Source organism: Mirounga leonina, unplaced genomic scaffold, assembly GCF_011800145.1.
Source record: "Mirounga leonina isolate KUSES-001 unplaced genomic scaffold, KU_Mleo_1.0 Mir_91, whole genome shotgun sequence".
Classification (NCBI taxonomy): domain Eukaryota; kingdom Metazoa; phylum Chordata; class Mammalia; order Carnivora; family Phocidae; genus Mirounga; species Mirounga leonina.
In genome coordinates this window covers 20,371,662-20,389,377 of record NW_023270839.1, presented here as the reverse complement: position 1 = coordinate 20,389,377, position 17,716 = coordinate 20,371,662, and the positions used below count along the sequence as shown (strand labels likewise).

Here is a 17,716-nt window from a genome sequence, read left to right as displayed (position 1 = left end):
CTGGGCCCGCCGGCGAGCCGGAAGCCAGGGAGCAAGTGTGGTGGAGTGGGGCGGGGCCGAGCTAGAAATGGGGCGCCGCGGAGCTGGGAGCCGACCCTGAGCTCATCTTCCGTAGGGAGAGCTGAGTTCTGGGGGCGCCAGAGCCGGAGGCGGAGACGTGAAGTCAGGGCTGAGTGGGCGGAAGAGAGCCTCGGCTGAGGTGAGGCCCAGAAGCGGGAATTGAGAGGTGGAGCCTGCAGCCGAGGGACAGAGTTGGGACGGGACACGTTTTCCAAATGTCAGGCTGCTGCAATTAGTCCAATTCCTCTTGGTTTGTCTTTCGGAGGCAGCCCTAAGTCCTCCCACTGCCCCTCCTCATTGCACTGCCCAATTACCTCAGGTCCAGGTGCTGCTCCGATTTCCTCTTTGTCCAGCCCCGGGACTCCTGCCCTGTGGCTGCTACTTTGATTTAGAAACGCTGTCACACAAGTGAAGGTGCCTGGCCACTTAGTCTACTGCGCAGTGTCTCTTACGACTCTTAGCTCCTTTTGTTTCAAAAAAACTTTGAGTCTTGGTACAATGTGTTTGACTTCTTTAAGGGCAAAGAGGGTGGGAGAAGGGGAAATAAACCTCTAATCTTTGGTGCCTCTCCAAGAATGAAATGATAACTTGGTTTTTCCATTATTTTAACAGACATGGCCACCAAACACCCAAGAGGACACGTGCAACTGCCCCGAGCTGATGCCATTCGTTCACGTCTCATTGATACTTTCTCTCTCATCGAGCATCTGCAAGGCTTGAGCCAAGCTGTGCCACGACACACTATCCGAGAGATAGTTGGTCAGCAGCCTGTTTCTTAACTAGCATAAATTTAAGACTCCTCACCACACCCGCCGAAGAGTAGAAAGCAGAGACACTATTTTAAGGGTGAAAAATTCAGGGAAGATTGGCTTGGTTGCTAGTTTGTAAATGATATCAAACTTGATAAATCAAAATAAAGCTCTTTGAACCCAGGAGATGGAACCCATGCCCCTCACTTTTAGGCTTAGGATAACTACTAGCCCTGGCTGACTTGGAAGTTTCTACGAAAGACACTGAAAACTTTGAGGATTGAACCTGCGGCCTTTATTCTTAGGCATGGACAGTGTTGGTCATAAGTGATATATTAGCTCTTATTCCAAACTAATGTTAACTGCTGTGAGAAAGAGCAAGGCAAGCCTCTGCACTAGGGGACCCATTATGTAACCAGTATCCCTGCCCTGGTCCTGCCTGTTCTTCCTATCCCCCAGAGATTTCTCTTTATATTTATCCACTGTCCCCTTTTAATTTTTGGTGTAGATCCTTCCGGTCAGAAGAAGGTTATGTTGGGAGATCAACACCAGCTTGTGCGCTTCTCCATAAAGCCTCGACATGTAGAACGAATTACACGTGGCCGGAGGCTGATGAGCAGGCTTCGAGTGCGCTGCAGTCAGAGGCCACCTCTTTCCTTGTGGGCTGGATGGGTCCTTGAGTGTATCCTTTCGTGCCCCTCATTTTTATCCCATGCCTTTACTGTCTCTCTTGCCTCATCATCTGCCTGAAGACTTATTTCCCTTTTCCAAACTCCATTTTCTTCTGATCCTCACTGGTTCTATTCTTGCCCTTATTATTTCACCTGTATTAGAAAGAATTCCACTCCGTATGTTTCCTTAAGAGAAAACAGGTCCTCTCTTCACAAACTTCATCATCTTTCTCATCTTTTTGAATACAATTGTACTGATGGTTGAAATAGGTGAGAACTGACATTGAATGGAAGAGGAAGTGGCTATGGGTCATTTTTCCTATAAATTGATCATTTTTTAATTTTTGACTGTTACTTGAATTGTGATAGGGACAATTATATTAAGTCCCCCATAGTAAGATTTGTGCAACTGCTAAGACATGGAAATATATGGAGGGCTCTCAAGAGAGTGGTAGATATAAAGTAGTCTAGACACTTATAGTGTAATAGACTCATGGGAAACCAAAGATGTAAAGACCAGTTATATTTCTTGTGTCAGCTTAGTTTAATAGTTGTTTAAATTAGCCTTTTGTATTAGAGATATTGGTGCCTATTGGTGAGTGATGCAACACTTACATTTTTTACAAGTATGTTAAATATTGAGTACAATAAGAAAGCTCACAAAGTATATAAAGCTAGATACAACTAAAATATTAGATGAGCCAAAAAATGACTTAAAGAGTAAATGATTCTAAAATCAGTCCTAAATTATATGAAATGTATTAAAAGCAAAAAAATCTGGAAAATCAATGAGCTCATTTGATTATCATCTCAAACAAACTGCTCCGAAATGATGAAAAGGACTTCCTTGTTTCATCCTCATTGTTTCGGGGAATTTTCCTACTTTATAATAGTCTTTTAATGCAATCAGGTCAAAGATATTTAAATATACAACAATTCTTGATATCACTAACCCACTACAGTATACTATATACTTTGAGGTATTTTTTTTTTTTTAGAGAGAGAGAGAGTGTGCACACATGTATAGACGGGAGAGGCAGAGGGAGAGGAAGAGAGAGAAAATCTTAAGTAGGCTCACACCCAGCGTGGAGCCCAACTTGCAGCTCAGTGCAGGGCTTGATCTCACAACCCTGAGATCATGACCTGATCGAGAGTCAGATGCTTAACCAGCTGAGGTACCCAGGTACCCCTATGCCTTGAAGTATTTTATTTTCTCCCCATTGTGGTGAGGATTTTGAGCTAAGTCACCCACATTTCCTATTTCTTGTATGATAACTGGCATGTATTTGCCTTGTGGTGTTAAGGGTATAGTCTTAAGCCTTGGAATAAAGTAAACAGCAATAAATATACAGGATTTCCTGGATCTAATGGACAAATCAAAATAGAATAGCACTAACCATTCTAGTTGGTAAAACAGTTGAATATGAAACATGATCACTGTGCCACAGAATAGGTGGATTGCTTGAATGGAAATTATCTGGCAAGTTCAGCAAAATTGTATCTTATTAAGTACACTCTCATGGTAGAAAGGCAGGAGGGATTTTGCAAAGGCAAAGAATTTGTGACTAACAGATTTCTTTGAACAGACTAACTCATGTGATAAATATTAAGACTGTTTAGGCTTTTAAAAAAACAATTTTCCAGATCATAGAGAATGTTGTTACAGATAGGGGAAAAAAATAGTAATTAACAAACAGTTCTCTAGATCAAAGCTCCCTAATTTTTTTTTTTCTTTTAAAGAGTGTACACATACCCAGTGGCGGGGCGGTGGGGGTGGGGGGGTTGCCGGCCGGCAGAGGGAGAGAGGAGAGAGAATCTTAAGCAGGCTCCAAGCCCAGCCCAGGGCCTAACACGGGGCTCCTTTTCATGACCCTGAGATCATAACCTGAGCCGAAATCAAGAGTCAGACGTTTAACCAACTGAGCCACCCAGGCGCCCCATCCCCGATCTTTTTGGTGTTGTGATTTTGTTTCCCAGTAATACAGCTATAAACTTGAAAACCTCCTTAGGAGTTTAATCATTCCATTAGTTTTATATGGTATAAAGAAGCAAGTTGAAGTAGAAGTAATATTTTAGACTAGCATATTATTAAATATTTTATTTTAATGTGTATAATATAATTTTTAGCACATTTTTACTTTTGCCATTTTGTAAGTGATTCATGCTGTTTTTAAAGTAAACATATGATTTGTTCATAAATGAATTTTTAAAGGCCGTTAATATATTGTTTGGCTCAGGGATCAAATATATTTATTTTATGTATTATATGTTTTTTAATTTAAGTTTTTGTTCTTTTTTAAAAATTGAGATATAATTGACATATAACATTAATTTCAGGTTTACAACATTATGTAGTATATGTTAAGTACATATTATATATTAAGGTGTAGGTGGAAATTTAATTACGTGTTAGGGTATAAAAAAGAAAAAAATCTACTTTCACAATGATATCGGTAATTCTACTTTTCATTTTAAACATCAATTTGGCTTATTTTTATAATTTTCACATTTTGTTTCCAAATGATGAGAGGGAGAAAAGAAAGATTTGACTCATTTGCAATCCATTTTCTGAAAATAACACATTGCAAGTGTGAATAGTCCTTATTTCCAACAACAAAAAAAAATCATGTATAACGTCATTATAATTTTTTACATTGATTTTGAGGTTCTAGAGATATCTTGATGTGCTATATATGAATAATTCTGCAAGTTTATCTCAAGATGAACTTCATCAGATTCTATAAATTGCATTCATCTGATCAAAAACTTTATATAGCATTGGTGTTCCTTACTTCATTGTGGATATAATGAGCCAAATCTTCTTTTTTTTCTCTCTCATCATTTGTTTAAAAAAATATATGATTTGTGCACAAATGAATTTTTAAATGACATTATATGTGTTTGGTGTGGGGATCAAATATATTTTATGTATTATATGTTTTTTTTTTTTTTTTTGTATATATTTTTAAATTTAATATTATGGATATAACCAGCCAAAAAACAGTTACAATTTCAAACTGTTTAAGTGTCAAAATTGACAGCAGTTCGTGTTGTTCAGAGTGATTGAATATGTTCTTCTAATCTCCATTAACTGCCAAGGATATCAGTCATAGTGCATTTGGAGGCTCTCAGATTGTTCTGTTTCAAAGGGAAACTATTAAATTATTATTTAGCTTTTAAGGCTATTTTGATTTCAGTTTTTTTTTTTTTCCTACAGCGTGGTATACATCCATTAAATGCATAAAAGAAATGAAGAGGGTTGAAAGATGAAGGCAATAAGTTGAGGAATAGCAGTTAGCAGATAATAGGATTTTAGGGAGAATGTATAGGATTTAATTTGTTTGCAGGACAAAATCAGTTTTAGAGAAGAATGGGAAATTTTTTAAAACTAACAAATAAAGAACCAAATAATTTTTTTTTAAAGATTTTATTTAATTATTTGCCAGAGAGAGAGAAAGAGAGCACAAGCAGGGAGAGTGGCAGGCAGGAGAGGGAGAAACAGGCTCCCCGCTGAGCAGGGAGCCCGATGTGGGACTCCATCCCAGGACCCTGAGATCATGACCTGAGCCTAAGGCAGATGCTTAACTCACTGAGCCATGCAGGCATCCCAAGAACCAAATAATTTCTTTTTTTTTTTTTTTTTTTTTTAAAGATTTTATTTATTTGACAGAGAGAGATACAGCTAGAGAGGGAACACAAGCAGGGGGGTGGGGAGGGAGAAGCAGGCTTCCCGCAGAGCAGGGAGCCCGATGCGGGGCTCCATCCCAGGACCCTGGAACCATGACCTGAGCCGAAGGCAGACGCTTAACGACTGAGCCACCCAGGCGCCCCAGAACCAAATAATTTCTTATTATAACTCAGTATGTTTCATGAATCTGGCTTCTTGTTCCTACTTCCCTTATCAAGCACTTTACATATCATGGCCCTACATTTTCATTCCATTCTTAAGGCCCATTGCTGCTGCTGCTGCTGCTTTTTTTTTTTTTTTTTTTTGTAGCAGACAGCATTGGTGGTAGTAAAGAGAGTAATCCCTTGGTGACTGTGTGACCCCAGAGTGGGAAGGCAGTGACTTGCAGCTCTTAGACACATTGATACCAGCAGGAGATGAGTTGTAGCTATTTTTCATGGTCAATTCTTTCTTTTTTTTTTTAATTTTTATTTATTTGACAGAGAGACAGCAAGAGAAGGAACACAAGCAGGGGGAGTGGGAGAGGGAGAAGCAGGCTTCCCGTGGAGCAGGGAGCCTGATGCGGGGCTCGATCCCAGGACCCTGGGATCATGACCTGAGCTGAAGGCAGTGAGGACTGAGCCACCCAGGCTCATGTCTCTCTGTCAAATAAATAAAAATTAAAAAAAAAAAAAGAAAGACTTGACCATGAAAAATAGCTACAACTCATCTCCTGCTGGTATCAATGTGTCTAACAGCTGCAAGTCACTGCCTTCCCACTCTGGGGTCACACAGTCACCAAGGGATTGCTCTCTTTACTACCACCAATGCTGTCTGCTACAAAAAAAAAAAAGAAGATGGTCAATTCTGTCCTCCCCTGTATTTCACAGGTTGAAAAAAATATCAATGTTAAGAAAAGAAACAAAGAAAAATGGAATAGCAGTGGGCACAACTGTGGTTTATAATAGTTTCTGATAATTCTATATCATTCAACTTCCCAATTCCTTAACCTTTATTCATCCTTCGCTCTACTCTCACAGAATTGCTTGAATCCTCAAACACCAAATTGTGGTCACTCAAGCTGACTCTGGAGGTGGCAGCTTGGTTCATCTTGCTTATTTTCATCTTGGAGATCCTTCTTATGTGGATATCCAGCTTTTTCCTCTTCTGGAAGAATGCCTGGAATGTCTTTGACTTTGTTGTCACCGTATCGGTAAGATAGATATCCTGAGGATTAGTTTAGTGGGTTGAGGAATGAGCCTAGGTGAATCAAAATGACAGGAAAAGTTAATTAGATCACAAGAAGAACATCATTATTTTGATTTTTTTTTTTTTTCTAAACTGAAGTCAGTCATTTCAGGAGTTGTTGGTATTAGGAGCAAGACAGAATCTAACCACAACATTAGCCCCAACAAGAACATCTACCAGTTACTAAGCACTTACTAAGTGCCAGGCACTGTTCTAAGTGTTTTACGAGTATTTTCTCATTTGAGCTCCACAACAACCCAATGAGATAAGTACTGTGCTTATCCCCTTTTTATGTTGGAGCAAACTGAAGTGCAGAGTTTAAGTAATTTAGTAGAGGAAGGCTCAATTGGAAACAGTCCTCAGAGAATGCTGTTCAAGAGATAATGCCCAATGAACTATGAAGAAGATGAGATAAAGAAAGGGGTAATTGTGCAAGGGTACTTTGGGTACATTTTACTCATAATCTATGTGTTTCCCACAGTCCCTGCTTCCTGAGGTTGTGGTGCTGGTAGGGGTAACAGGCCAGTCTGTGTGGCTCCAGTTGCTGAGGATCTGCCGGGTGCTAAGATCTCTCAAACTCTTTGCACGATTCCGTCAAATTCGAGTCATTATTTTGGCCCTGGTGAGGGCTCTCAAGGTGATTTGACTGTTGCAGCTAAACTAACTGGGCAGGGTGGATAAACATTGGAATTTAACATAAAACAAGTCTGGGTGGGTCAAAGAGGTCAACAAGGGACCCTACGAAATGTCATTGGATGAGAAAGGGCTGGGGAAAGCTGCTGTGGTCTAGAGATAACTGGACTCGGGAGTGGAAGTGAGGGTTTTGGTGAGTGATTGCCAGGGTGGGCTTGACTCTGCTGTAGGTGGAATCAGCCTAGTCTGGCCCAGCTCTGACTTGAGGTCATGGCCTCTAGAGCATGACCTTCCTCTTGATGTTGCTGCTCATCTTCTTCTACATTTTTGCTGTGACTGGTGTCTACTTCTTTGAGGATTTCACCCGTTCAACTCGCCAGGACCTGAAGTACCACATGTTCTTCTCGTAGGCAGGACTGGGAGAATCGTGGGTGGGGGGAGAGGGTTTGGGCAAGAAACTGGGAAGCTAGTCCAAAGTAAGTAATACAGAAAGTATAGTCTATTGTGAGAAACTGGAATAGAACACAATAGGGAGAAAATAAGAGAAAGCAAAGGAATAGTAGTATTAGCTCTGATTTTGAGGATATGGTGGCTAGTTCCAGGTTTGCTCTGGGTTTTGAAATTTAAACATCCCCTCCTCAACCATTTTTAGATAGCAGTATACTCCAGTGATTAAGCTCTGGTTTCTATGCCTCAGTTACCTCTTTTGAAAAATGGAAATAATAGTTGCACTACCTCATAAGAGTGTAGGAATTAAAGTAATGCATTTTTGCACTTAGCACAGATTTTGACACAGTGTAAGTGATCAACACATGCTACTATGACTCTCAAACAGGTCACTGGTTCTACCCCAAAGTCTAGGTGTGGGGGTTACACACCGAACAGAAGATTGGAATCCAATCTTGTCAGCACCTCTTAGGTCTCAGACTAACAGACTAACAGGTAGCTTTGTAAGAGTATTGAGTTAGGAGAGTCCTAAATATTTGTGTGCATGTGTAACCACCTGTTCGGTGAAGTCCATAGAACAGTGAAGAATGAACTTACAAAAAAAGATATGCAGTTGGTGATTCATTCAATTTTTAAAAATTCAGCCAGTACCTATTTATTGAGCACTTACTATGTTCCAGGCGCTAATGGAATAGTGAGAGATATTCATTGATTATTCATGATAAAGGAAAACCTAATAAAACAACTGCAAACTGAAGAAAGCTTAGCTCAAAAATTGATAGAAAGAAGCCAAAGTCAGAGCAAACTACAAAGAAATGTTCTTATGTTGTTTTAAGAGTAAAACAATACGTTTCTGAGAGATTTAGATCTCTGTTCTGTCTGTACCCACACGTCCTTTTTCTCTAGGGACCTGCTGAATTCCCTAGTGACAGTGTTCATCCTCTTCACCATGGACCATTGGTACGCACTGCTTCAGGATACCTGGAAGGTGCCCGAAGTCAGCCGTGCCTTCAGCAGCATCTATGTCATCCTTTGGTTGTTACTTGGTTCCATTATCTTTCGAAACATTATAGTAGCTATGATGGGTAAGCACAGAAGAGGGAAAACTTGGTTGTGAGGGGTAGCGGGGAAGAAATTAGGGTGAAAGTTAGGATTGGTAGATTATGTATTGAGAGAACCTGAGGTAGCAAGAAGTCTTGGGGCCTGGAATGGATATTTCACTTGGTTTCGCCTCACCCAAGCCCTCTCCCCAGGTCTATTTACCACCATATCCCAACTCCTAATGGCCCTTCGGGGCAGTTACTAATTTCCAGAATATCAGGAATGAGCTGAATGAGGAGATGACACATCTGGAGGTTCAGCACAAAGCCGACATATTCAAGCGGCAGATTATCCAGAGGTCTGCTGCCCCATTTTCAAACTCTAGTTCCTCGTTCCCTTTTTCTACTCCTTAGCCTTGACCCCGTTTTTCCCTTCCTTTCCACAGAAGATTTGCCCCAGGTTTAGAATTCTCCAGCTCTAGGGGTGCCTGGGTGGCTCAGTTGGTTGGGCATCTGCCTTAGGCTCAGGTCATGATCCCAGGGTCCTGGAATTGAGTTCCACATCGGGCTCCTGCTAAGCGGGGAGCCCACTTCTCCCTTTCTCTCTGTCTGCAGCTTCCTCTGCTTGTGCTCTCTCTCTCTCTCCATCAAATAAATAAAATCTTTTTTAAAAAAGAGAGAGAATTCGCCAGCTCTAGAATATTGCCTGATTCTTTATCCGTTTTTGGGACTTGCCCACTCTTTTTCACCTTCTTACTACAATGTGTTCTCCTTAGTTTTCTTCATTTTATGATCTGAATTCTTTTTTCCTTACCACGCTCCTGCATCAGTATAACTCTCTTCACTCTTCTGTGTTTTTTGCTTTACAGGAGACAAAACCTGTCCCCTGAAGCAATGAGGTCAAGCCTAAGCAAAGTGGATGCCAGGTTAGGAGTGTAAATGTGAACCGGGATAGACAAACGTGAACAAGGAGAGGGTGGAAAACTAAAGATGAAGATTGACTTTGAGAGATAATCCATTTATTCAATAACTATTTATTGTAGTAGGTTGAGTGGTGGCCCCCTAAAAGAAATATCCATGTCCTAACCCCCTGGAACCTGTGAACATGACTTTATTTGGTAAAAGGGTATTTGCAGATGCAATTAAGTTAAGGATCTTGAGATGCAATCACCCTGGATTATCCAGGTAAGCCCTAAATGCAGTGACAAAGGCCCTTATAAAAGGCAGAAGAGAAGACCTAGACCTTGAAGAGGAGAAGATGTGAAGATGGACATAGAAATTGGAGAATTGGAGTGATGCAACTGGAAGCCAATGAATGCTAGGCAACTGCCAGAAGCTAGAGGAAGCAAGGAACCTTCTCCCCTAGAGCTTCCAGAGAGAGTATGGCCCTGCTGACACCTTGATTTCAGACTTCTGTCTTCCAGAATTGTGAGAGAATAAGTTTCTGTTATTTTAAGCTACCAAGTTTTTGGTAATTTATTACAGCAGCCATAGGAAATTGATACAAGTACCTTCTTTTTTTTTTTTTTTAATTTTTTTTATTCTTATGTTAATCCCCATACATTACATCATTAGTTTTAGATGTAGTGTTTCATGATTCATTGTTTGTGCGTAACACCCAGTGCTCCATGCAGAATGTGCCCTTCTCAATACCCATCACCAGGTTAACCCATCCTCTCACCCCCCTCCCCTCTAGAACCCTCAGTGTGTTTCCCAGAGTCCATCGTCTCTCATGGTTCGTCTACCCCTCCGATTTCCCCCCCTTCATTCTTCCCCTCCCACTACCTTCTTCTTCTTCTTCTTTTTTTTTTTCTTAACATATATTGCATTATTTGTTTCAGAGGTACAGATCTGAGATTCAACAGTCTTGCACAATTCACAGCACTTACCAGAGCACATACCCTCCCCAGTGTCTATCACCCAGTCACCCCATCCCTCCCACCCCACCCCCCACTCCAGCAATCCTCAGTTTGTTTCCTGCGATTAAGAATTCCTCATATTGGGGTGCCTGGGTGGCTCAGTTGGTTAAGCGACTGCCTTCGGCTCAGGTCATGATCCTGGAGTCCCGGGATCGAGTCCCGCATCGGGCTCCCTGCTCGGCAGGGAGTCTGCTTCTTCCTCTTACCCTCCCCCCTCTCATGCTCTCTTTCTCTATCTCATTCTCTCTCAAATAAATAAATAAAATCTTTAAAAAAAAAAAAAAGAATTCCTCATATCAGTGAGGTCATATGATACATGTCTTTCTCTGTTTGACTTATTTCGCTCAACATAATACCCTCCAGTTCCATCCACGTCGTTGCAAATGGCAAGATCTCATTCCTTTTGATGGCTGCATAATATTCCATTGTATATATATACCACATCTTCTTTATCCATTCATCTGTCGATGGACATCTTGGCTCTTTCCATAGTTTGGCTATTGTGGACATTGCTGCTATAAACATCGGGGTGCACGTACCCTTTCGGATCCCTACTTTTGTATCTTTGGGGTAAATACCCAGTAGATACAAGTACCTTCTATGAGACAGATGTTATTCTAGACCCTGAGTATTCAGCACCGGACAAGTGAGCAGAAGGAGAAACAAGAAACTCATTCATCCATTCAAGAAATAATTATTTTGGGGGCACCAGGCTGGCTCAGTTGGTAGAATGTGTGACTCTTGATCTTGGGGTCATGAGTTCAAACCCCACATTGAGCATGGAGCCTACTTAAAAAAATAATTATTATTATTTATATAAACTTTTTTTTATTAAGTAAACTCTACACCCAACATGGGGCTTGAACTCATTATCCCAAGTTCGAGTCACATGCTCTACTGACTGAGCCAGTCAGGCACCCCAAGAAATAAATATTGAATACTCATTAGGTGCTTGGACTGTGGCAGTGAACAAAATAGGCAATAATGCCTGTTCTCATGGAGATTATATACTGGCAAGGGGAAAGAGACAATAAACAATGAATATATAAAATGAGTAAATTAATATATTAGCATATGATAAGCATTATGAAAAAATAAAAAATAGAATAGGTGAAAAGGGATTGTAATACAGGGTGGGGATTGCAGATGGGTTATAATTTTAAACAAGGTAGTCAGGATGGCCTCATTGAAAAGGTAACATTTGAACAAAGACTTAGAGGAGGGGAGGGGATTACTGTGTGGCTTTCTATGGGAAGACTGTCATAGGCAGAGGGAACAGCTGATGTGCTTGAAAAACATCAAAGAAACCACTGTGACTAGAGCAGGGTGACCAGTGGGGGAGAGTGATAGAAGATGAGGTCAGAGAGATAATGGGGACCTCATCCTGTAGGGCTATGAGGGCCATTATAGAGACTTAGGCTTTCACTCTGAGTGAAATGGAGAGCAGCAGAGTAGAGCAGTGACATGAAGTGACTTACATTGAAGAAGGATTTCTCTGGTTGCGGTTGATGCACTGTAGAAGAACAAGGGAAGAAGCAGAGAGACGAGTTAGAAGGCTAAAGCTATCCAGGCAAGAGGTGATGATGGCTCAGACAACAGTGGTACCAGTGAGAAAAGATGTATTTTTAAGGTAGAATCAATAGGATTTCTTGGTTGATTGGATGGAATATAAGAAAAGAGTTGAGAATGACTCCAAAGTTTTGGCCAGAGTAGCTGGAAGGATGGATTAGCTGAGATGGGGAAGGCTGGGAGTGGAAGAGGTTTGATGGGCAAAGAGTTCAGTTTGGGTTGAATTTGAGATGTCTATTAGACATTCAGCTGGTGATGATATGTGAGTAAAAGTTGTATATCCAAGTCTGGATTGAGGAGTGAAATCTGGACTAGAGGTTTAAATTTGCATTTGGAAGACATTTAAACTCAGGAGAAGAGATCACCAAAGGAATGACTGTAGATGGGGAAGATAAAAAGGTAAGAGCTGAGCCTCAGGGCCCCTCAAGATATAGAACTGAGGGGGCAAACTATAGTTGTCGTGTAACAGGCATAGAGCTACGGAGCGAGGAGCTAAAACTTAGCAAAATAAGGTGGAGTGTGGAAAGCAGGGCCTGAGTAAAATGGAACACAGAAGCTATGTAGTGAGGGGCACTAACAGGGATATACCACACAGGATCGTTGAAGTTGGAAGTGCTTAAAAGCTCAAATTTTGGGAGCAGTTTGGCCCTCATGACCTTAAGTCCCAGCTTCAGGGGATGGCAAGGGCCAGGGCCGGCATAATGAAAGAACTAGCCATATCTCATAAATGTATTTGAAGGAATAAAATATCTCCTTTCACTTATAGAGATGCCAGCCAACAAAGAAAATCTTTGGACTTATCAAAAGCTTTTGAAGAAGAGTCTAAACACAGTGCTGATGAAGAGGGTTCAAGAACATCTGCACCGAAAATAAAAGATTCCTTGTCAAAAACGAAAAAGTCCTCATCTTCCTCCTCCTCCTCTTCCTCTTACTCTTCTTCCTCCTCATCTTCATCTTCCTCCTATTCCTCTTCTTCTGAGTCCAGATATTTAGACTCCATTGGTAAGCAGTTTCTTTCATTTGAATTCAGACTCCTCCAGGAGACATTCCAATCTTAATAGGAGCTCTCCCACCATATCTACTTCCCAGTTTTCTCCACCAGTCTGATTTTCTGGTCTTAAATGCTTGCTTTGTGCTTTCTTTCATTTCCCCTGTACTTCTGCTTCACTTTGGTTAAGTGTGGCCATGGCTGTCTTTGCTTACTGTAAAAAGTTGTCTCTCGGTGATGTTCCCTTTCCCCTCCCTGATTCCTGTTTACTCTTGCATCCCTGCTTTTCCTTCCCACATGATAGGATCTATTAGCTCTTATCCAACTTCCACAGATCTAGACATGTTTTTAAGAAGCATTCCTCCCTCCAGGTCAGTTGGACTGGGAGACTCATGTGCACCAGAATCTGCCTGGGCTAATGGAAATGGATCAGGATGACTGTGTCGTTTGGCCTAGAGATTCACTCTTCCGATATTTTGAATTGCTAGAAAAACTTCAGTATAACCTAGAGGAGCGTAAGCGGTTGCAGCAGTTTGCAGGTATGGATTCAGGGCAGTCATGGGGACCAGGGGTTAAGTACATTGGAGTAACATATTGGACTAGCATATATAACTGGGGAGAAGGAGGAGAGTGTCCACTATTTGGGCATTTCAGCTTCTGAATTTCCACCTCGCACTTAAAAAGGCAATTCCTTGGTTTGGTATGTCACATTCTTATGTCCTGATTTCTTATAATCTAGAGAGAAACTGACAGCTTGCTTCTCCAGTAGGGAAAACCTAAATCCTATGAGGTCCGAGCTTGTTTCCCAAGAGGAACTAGTGTCCACTTGCAGGTGTTGGGTGTTAGTATAAGGTGGGCTCTTGCTCGGTTTGTGCAGTGCTCTCCCTTTTGGACCTGTTTCTGCTCTCTGAAGGGCATACTTCAGACCTGAGCAGTAGGGCCTTACCCTCAACTTGGATAGCAACGGGGATCAGACAGTGAGCAGAGAGCTCACAAGTGCCCACTGCTTCCAGGCCCCCAAAGAGGTTTATGAATTGTAGGCTTTTCTTCCTTTCAGACCCTTCTAGTGTCAGCCTAGACAGAAGTATGTACATTATTTAAATAGTAGAGTTAATTTAAGTGGAAAACTACTTGCTCAAAATTATTTCCCCTAAATTGCTCCTTTGAAATTTCACCACTGAGAGATGAATTGACGTTAATAAATTCTCCCTCTAAAAATACAAAAACTGGAAAAGTTAGGGGCCATTTTTTATAATTTAATAGGGATTAGTGTTGTCTTTCTCATACCTAATTGTCAGCTTAATGTAAAAATAACAATGAGGGAAGAGGAATGTGTGTGTGGCAGGCACAGGAGGGCAATCAGAGGAATTTGTAACGGTGAAACATGAAATTTAGAGCAGGATGTCACAGACAGGCTTTGCCTGCTTCATAATGTTGCCTAAGGTTAATCCTGTTCTTTCCAGTTGTCCTCAGTCCTGCCTTCCCACTTGTTCTCTGGGTAGAAACAGGGTGAAAGAGAGGAAAAGGAGCAAGGTAGCTTCTTTAATCTGGGTTAATTCATCTATGGCAGAGAGTACTGCCTCATAGGGCTTAATGAAAGTAAAGGTTCATAAAGATTTGTGTGGGAGCCTAGAACCCAGAAAAGCAGAGTCTTTAAACATTTGTATGTCCTGAATATTCTTAGCTTTGTAGCCTCACAGCCCCGTCTCTTTACAGTGCAGGCACTGATGAACTTTGAAGACAAAGAAAGCTGACAATGGATGGCTTCTATTTCTTTGGCAAAAATTAATGAAAGAAATAGTTGGAAATGGAAAACTCAAAGTATAAATGTCTAATAAATACTGTTGATAATTACTTAGTGGTCTGTCTCTGAGACATAGGGAATACGGAAATGTTTAAAGTCAGGCTGAAAAAATTAGTTCAGGTGCCACTGGGGCCCATGGTCCTTGCCTTTCTACTCTTTCTACAGCTCCTGAATCTCACTTCTTTCTTGACTTTGTCATTGTAACCCCCACCCTTCCTGCAACCTTTACTTCCTGGTAGAGTCCTAATTTTACCGTCTCCCTCCCTGATGGGTACAGGCCTCTGGGGGTGGGAGGGTAAAGAGATCCCAGGAGCTGTACGGTAAATAATTGAGAACTATTGTTTCCATTGCCTATTCTATGAACACTGCTTCTCCTATCCACCATTAACTTTCATCAAACATCAGGGCGCCTGGGTGGTTCAATTGGTTAAGCCTCTGACTCTTGATTTCTCTTCAGGTCATGATCTTAGGGTCGTGGTATCAAGGCCCTTATCGGGCTCAGCACTCAGCGCAGAGTCTCCTTGTCCCTCTCCCTCTGCTCCTCCCTGCCACTCACATGTGCTCTCTCACTCTCTCTCTCTCTCTCGAATAAATAAATAAGTAAAATCTAAAAAAAAAGCTCTTTAATCAAACATCATTTGATTAAAGGGTCCATTTAGGGGGCGCCTGGGTGACTCGGTTCAGCATCTGGCTCTTAATTTGAGCATCCACTTTCAGCTCAGGTCATGATCTCATGCGTCATGGGATCCAGCCCTAGGTTGGGCTCCTCACTCAGCAGCAGCAGATTCTCTCCCTCTGCTTGTCCCCCCTACTCACTCACAAGTGAGCTCTCTCTCTCTCTCTCTCAAATCTTTATTTGAGAGAGAGAGAGACCATGGAGGGGGGCGGGGAGACAGAGGGAGAGGGAGGGCAGACTCCCTGCTGATTAGGGAGCAGGACCCTGGGATCATGACCTAAGCTGAAGGGAGATGCTTAACTGACTGAGCCACCCAGGCGCCCCTAAATAAATAAATCTTTTTTTAAAAAAAGGTCCCTTTATTCCATTTCCTTGCCATTGCTCCAGGCGGTGATTCCACTATGTAGGAATGTTCAAATCAGTAACTGTCCCATAGATTTTTAGTGTTAGAAGAGAGACCTCAGAGTTCATTTATCTCCCATCAAATCAGGAACACCTTTTAGAACATCACTGAAAGGGGGTACCCAACTGAGACTTTAACTTTTCTAGTTACTGGGGATTTATTATCTAGAAGGGATCCCATTCCACTGTTGAATGACTCAAGTCTTTACAAATATTTGTTACTAAACATTCTGTCATTTATTGAGTGTTTAACATGCACGAGGAGATATATATATTCATACATAAAAAACACTGAGCTGGGGGCGACTGACCGACTGAAGTAAAAATTGTCTAAAACCAAAAACCAACGTTATGTTACAAGGAAAAGCATTTGTTATTCCCCATAAAATGAGAAACAAAAATGTTTTAAAATAAATGTCAATATATAATATGTATTAAAAATCCTATCGTGGGTGCCTGGGTGGCTCAGTCGTTAAACGTCTGCCTTTGGTTCGGGGTGATGATGCTGGGGTCCTGGGATCGAGTCCCGCGTTGGGCTCCCTGCTCCTCAGAAACAGGGAGCCTGTTTCTCCCTCTGCCTCTGTCTGCCGCTCCCCTCTGCTTGTGTTCTCTCTGTCAAACAAATAAATAAAATCGTTAAAAAAAAATCCTATCGTAAGGAAAAAAAATCCTATCATAAGAAATAGGGTATGACTATATGGAAAGAAGAGAGGGATGGGTAAAACAGGTGAAGGGGAGAGGTAGGGGGGAAAAGATGGTGGAGGAGTAGGGGACCCTATTCCAACTAGTCCCCGGAATTGAGCTGGATATCTACCAGACCACTCTGAGCACCCACGAAATCAGCCTGGGATGTAAGAAGATCTGGATCTCTACAAACAGAATATTGCAGTCGGTTGGTTTCGAGACTAATAAAACAATTTCTAAGACTTAAAAAAAAAAAAACAGGTGAAGGGGATTAAGAGTATGTTTATTGTGATTAGCACTGAGTAATGTATAGATTGTTAAATCATTATATTGTACACCTGGAACTAATAATAACAATTATACTTGAACTAAAAAAAATCGAAAATAATAGCAATAAAAAAAACAACAAAAATTTATTTGGAAATTAAAACTAGAGGGGCGCCTGGGTGGTTCAGTCAGTTAAGCATCTGACTCTCAATTTCGGTGGCTCAGGTCATGATCTCAGGGTCCTAAGATTTTTTTTTTTTTTTATTCATGAGAGACAGAGCGAGAGAGAAAGGCAGAGGGAGAAGCAGGCTCCCAAGGAGCAGGGAGCCTGATGCGGGACTCGATCCCAGGACCCTGAGATCATGACCTGAGCCGAAGGCAGACGCTTAACCATCTGAGCCACCCAGGTACCCCAGGGTCCTAAGATTTAGCCCTGCGTAGGGCTCCATACTCAGCACAGAGTCCGTTTGAGATCTCTCTCCCCTCTGTGCCTCGCCCTGCTCTCTTCCTCTCTCTCCTTCAAATAAATAAATAATTTAGAAAAACTAGAAATACTATTTTTAGATGATTGTATACCTAGAAACCCCAAAAGAATCAAGAATTAGAGATAACAAAGGATTTCCGTTAAATACAAACAGAAGAGGGTTGGAGAAAGAAACCTGGAAAACAGTAACATTTAAGGGATAGAAGGAGGAAGAGGAGTCCAAAAGAAGCCTGAGAGGGAAGAGCTGAAGAGACAGAGGATAATCATTGTAGAGTAATGTTCTTGGAGCCAAGAGAAAGGAATGGTCCAGTCAGATCTGGATTGGAGCATCCACTGAGCCTGGTAATCAGAATTCAATAAACCTAATAAGACAGAGTAAGGAAATACTATTTAATAAATCTTACATAT

General features: G+C 41.4%; 1 protein-coding gene across 1 annotated transcript; it reads left to right on the top strand.

The window, feature by feature from the left end:
• Window positions 1-14: 14 nt before the first annotated feature.
• Window positions 15-14,843, top strand: CATSPER2 (cation channel sperm associated 2). Its single transcript, XM_034994163.1, has 13 exons — window positions 15-199; window positions 673-819; window positions 1,318-1,491; window positions 1,682-1,750; window positions 6,188-6,360; window positions 6,877-7,032; window positions 7,310-7,434; window positions 8,382-8,560; window positions 8,775-8,874; window positions 9,385-9,441; window positions 12,770-13,005; window positions 13,363-13,530; window positions 14,708-14,843. The coding sequence occupies exons 2-13, from the start codon at window positions 675-677 to the stop codon at window positions 14,743-14,745; spliced, it is 1,620 nt and encodes a 539-aa protein (XP_034850054.1). The 5' UTR covers window positions 15-199; window positions 673-674; the 3' UTR covers window positions 14,746-14,843.
• The last annotated feature ends 2,873 nt before the right edge of the window (window positions 14,844-17,716 follow it).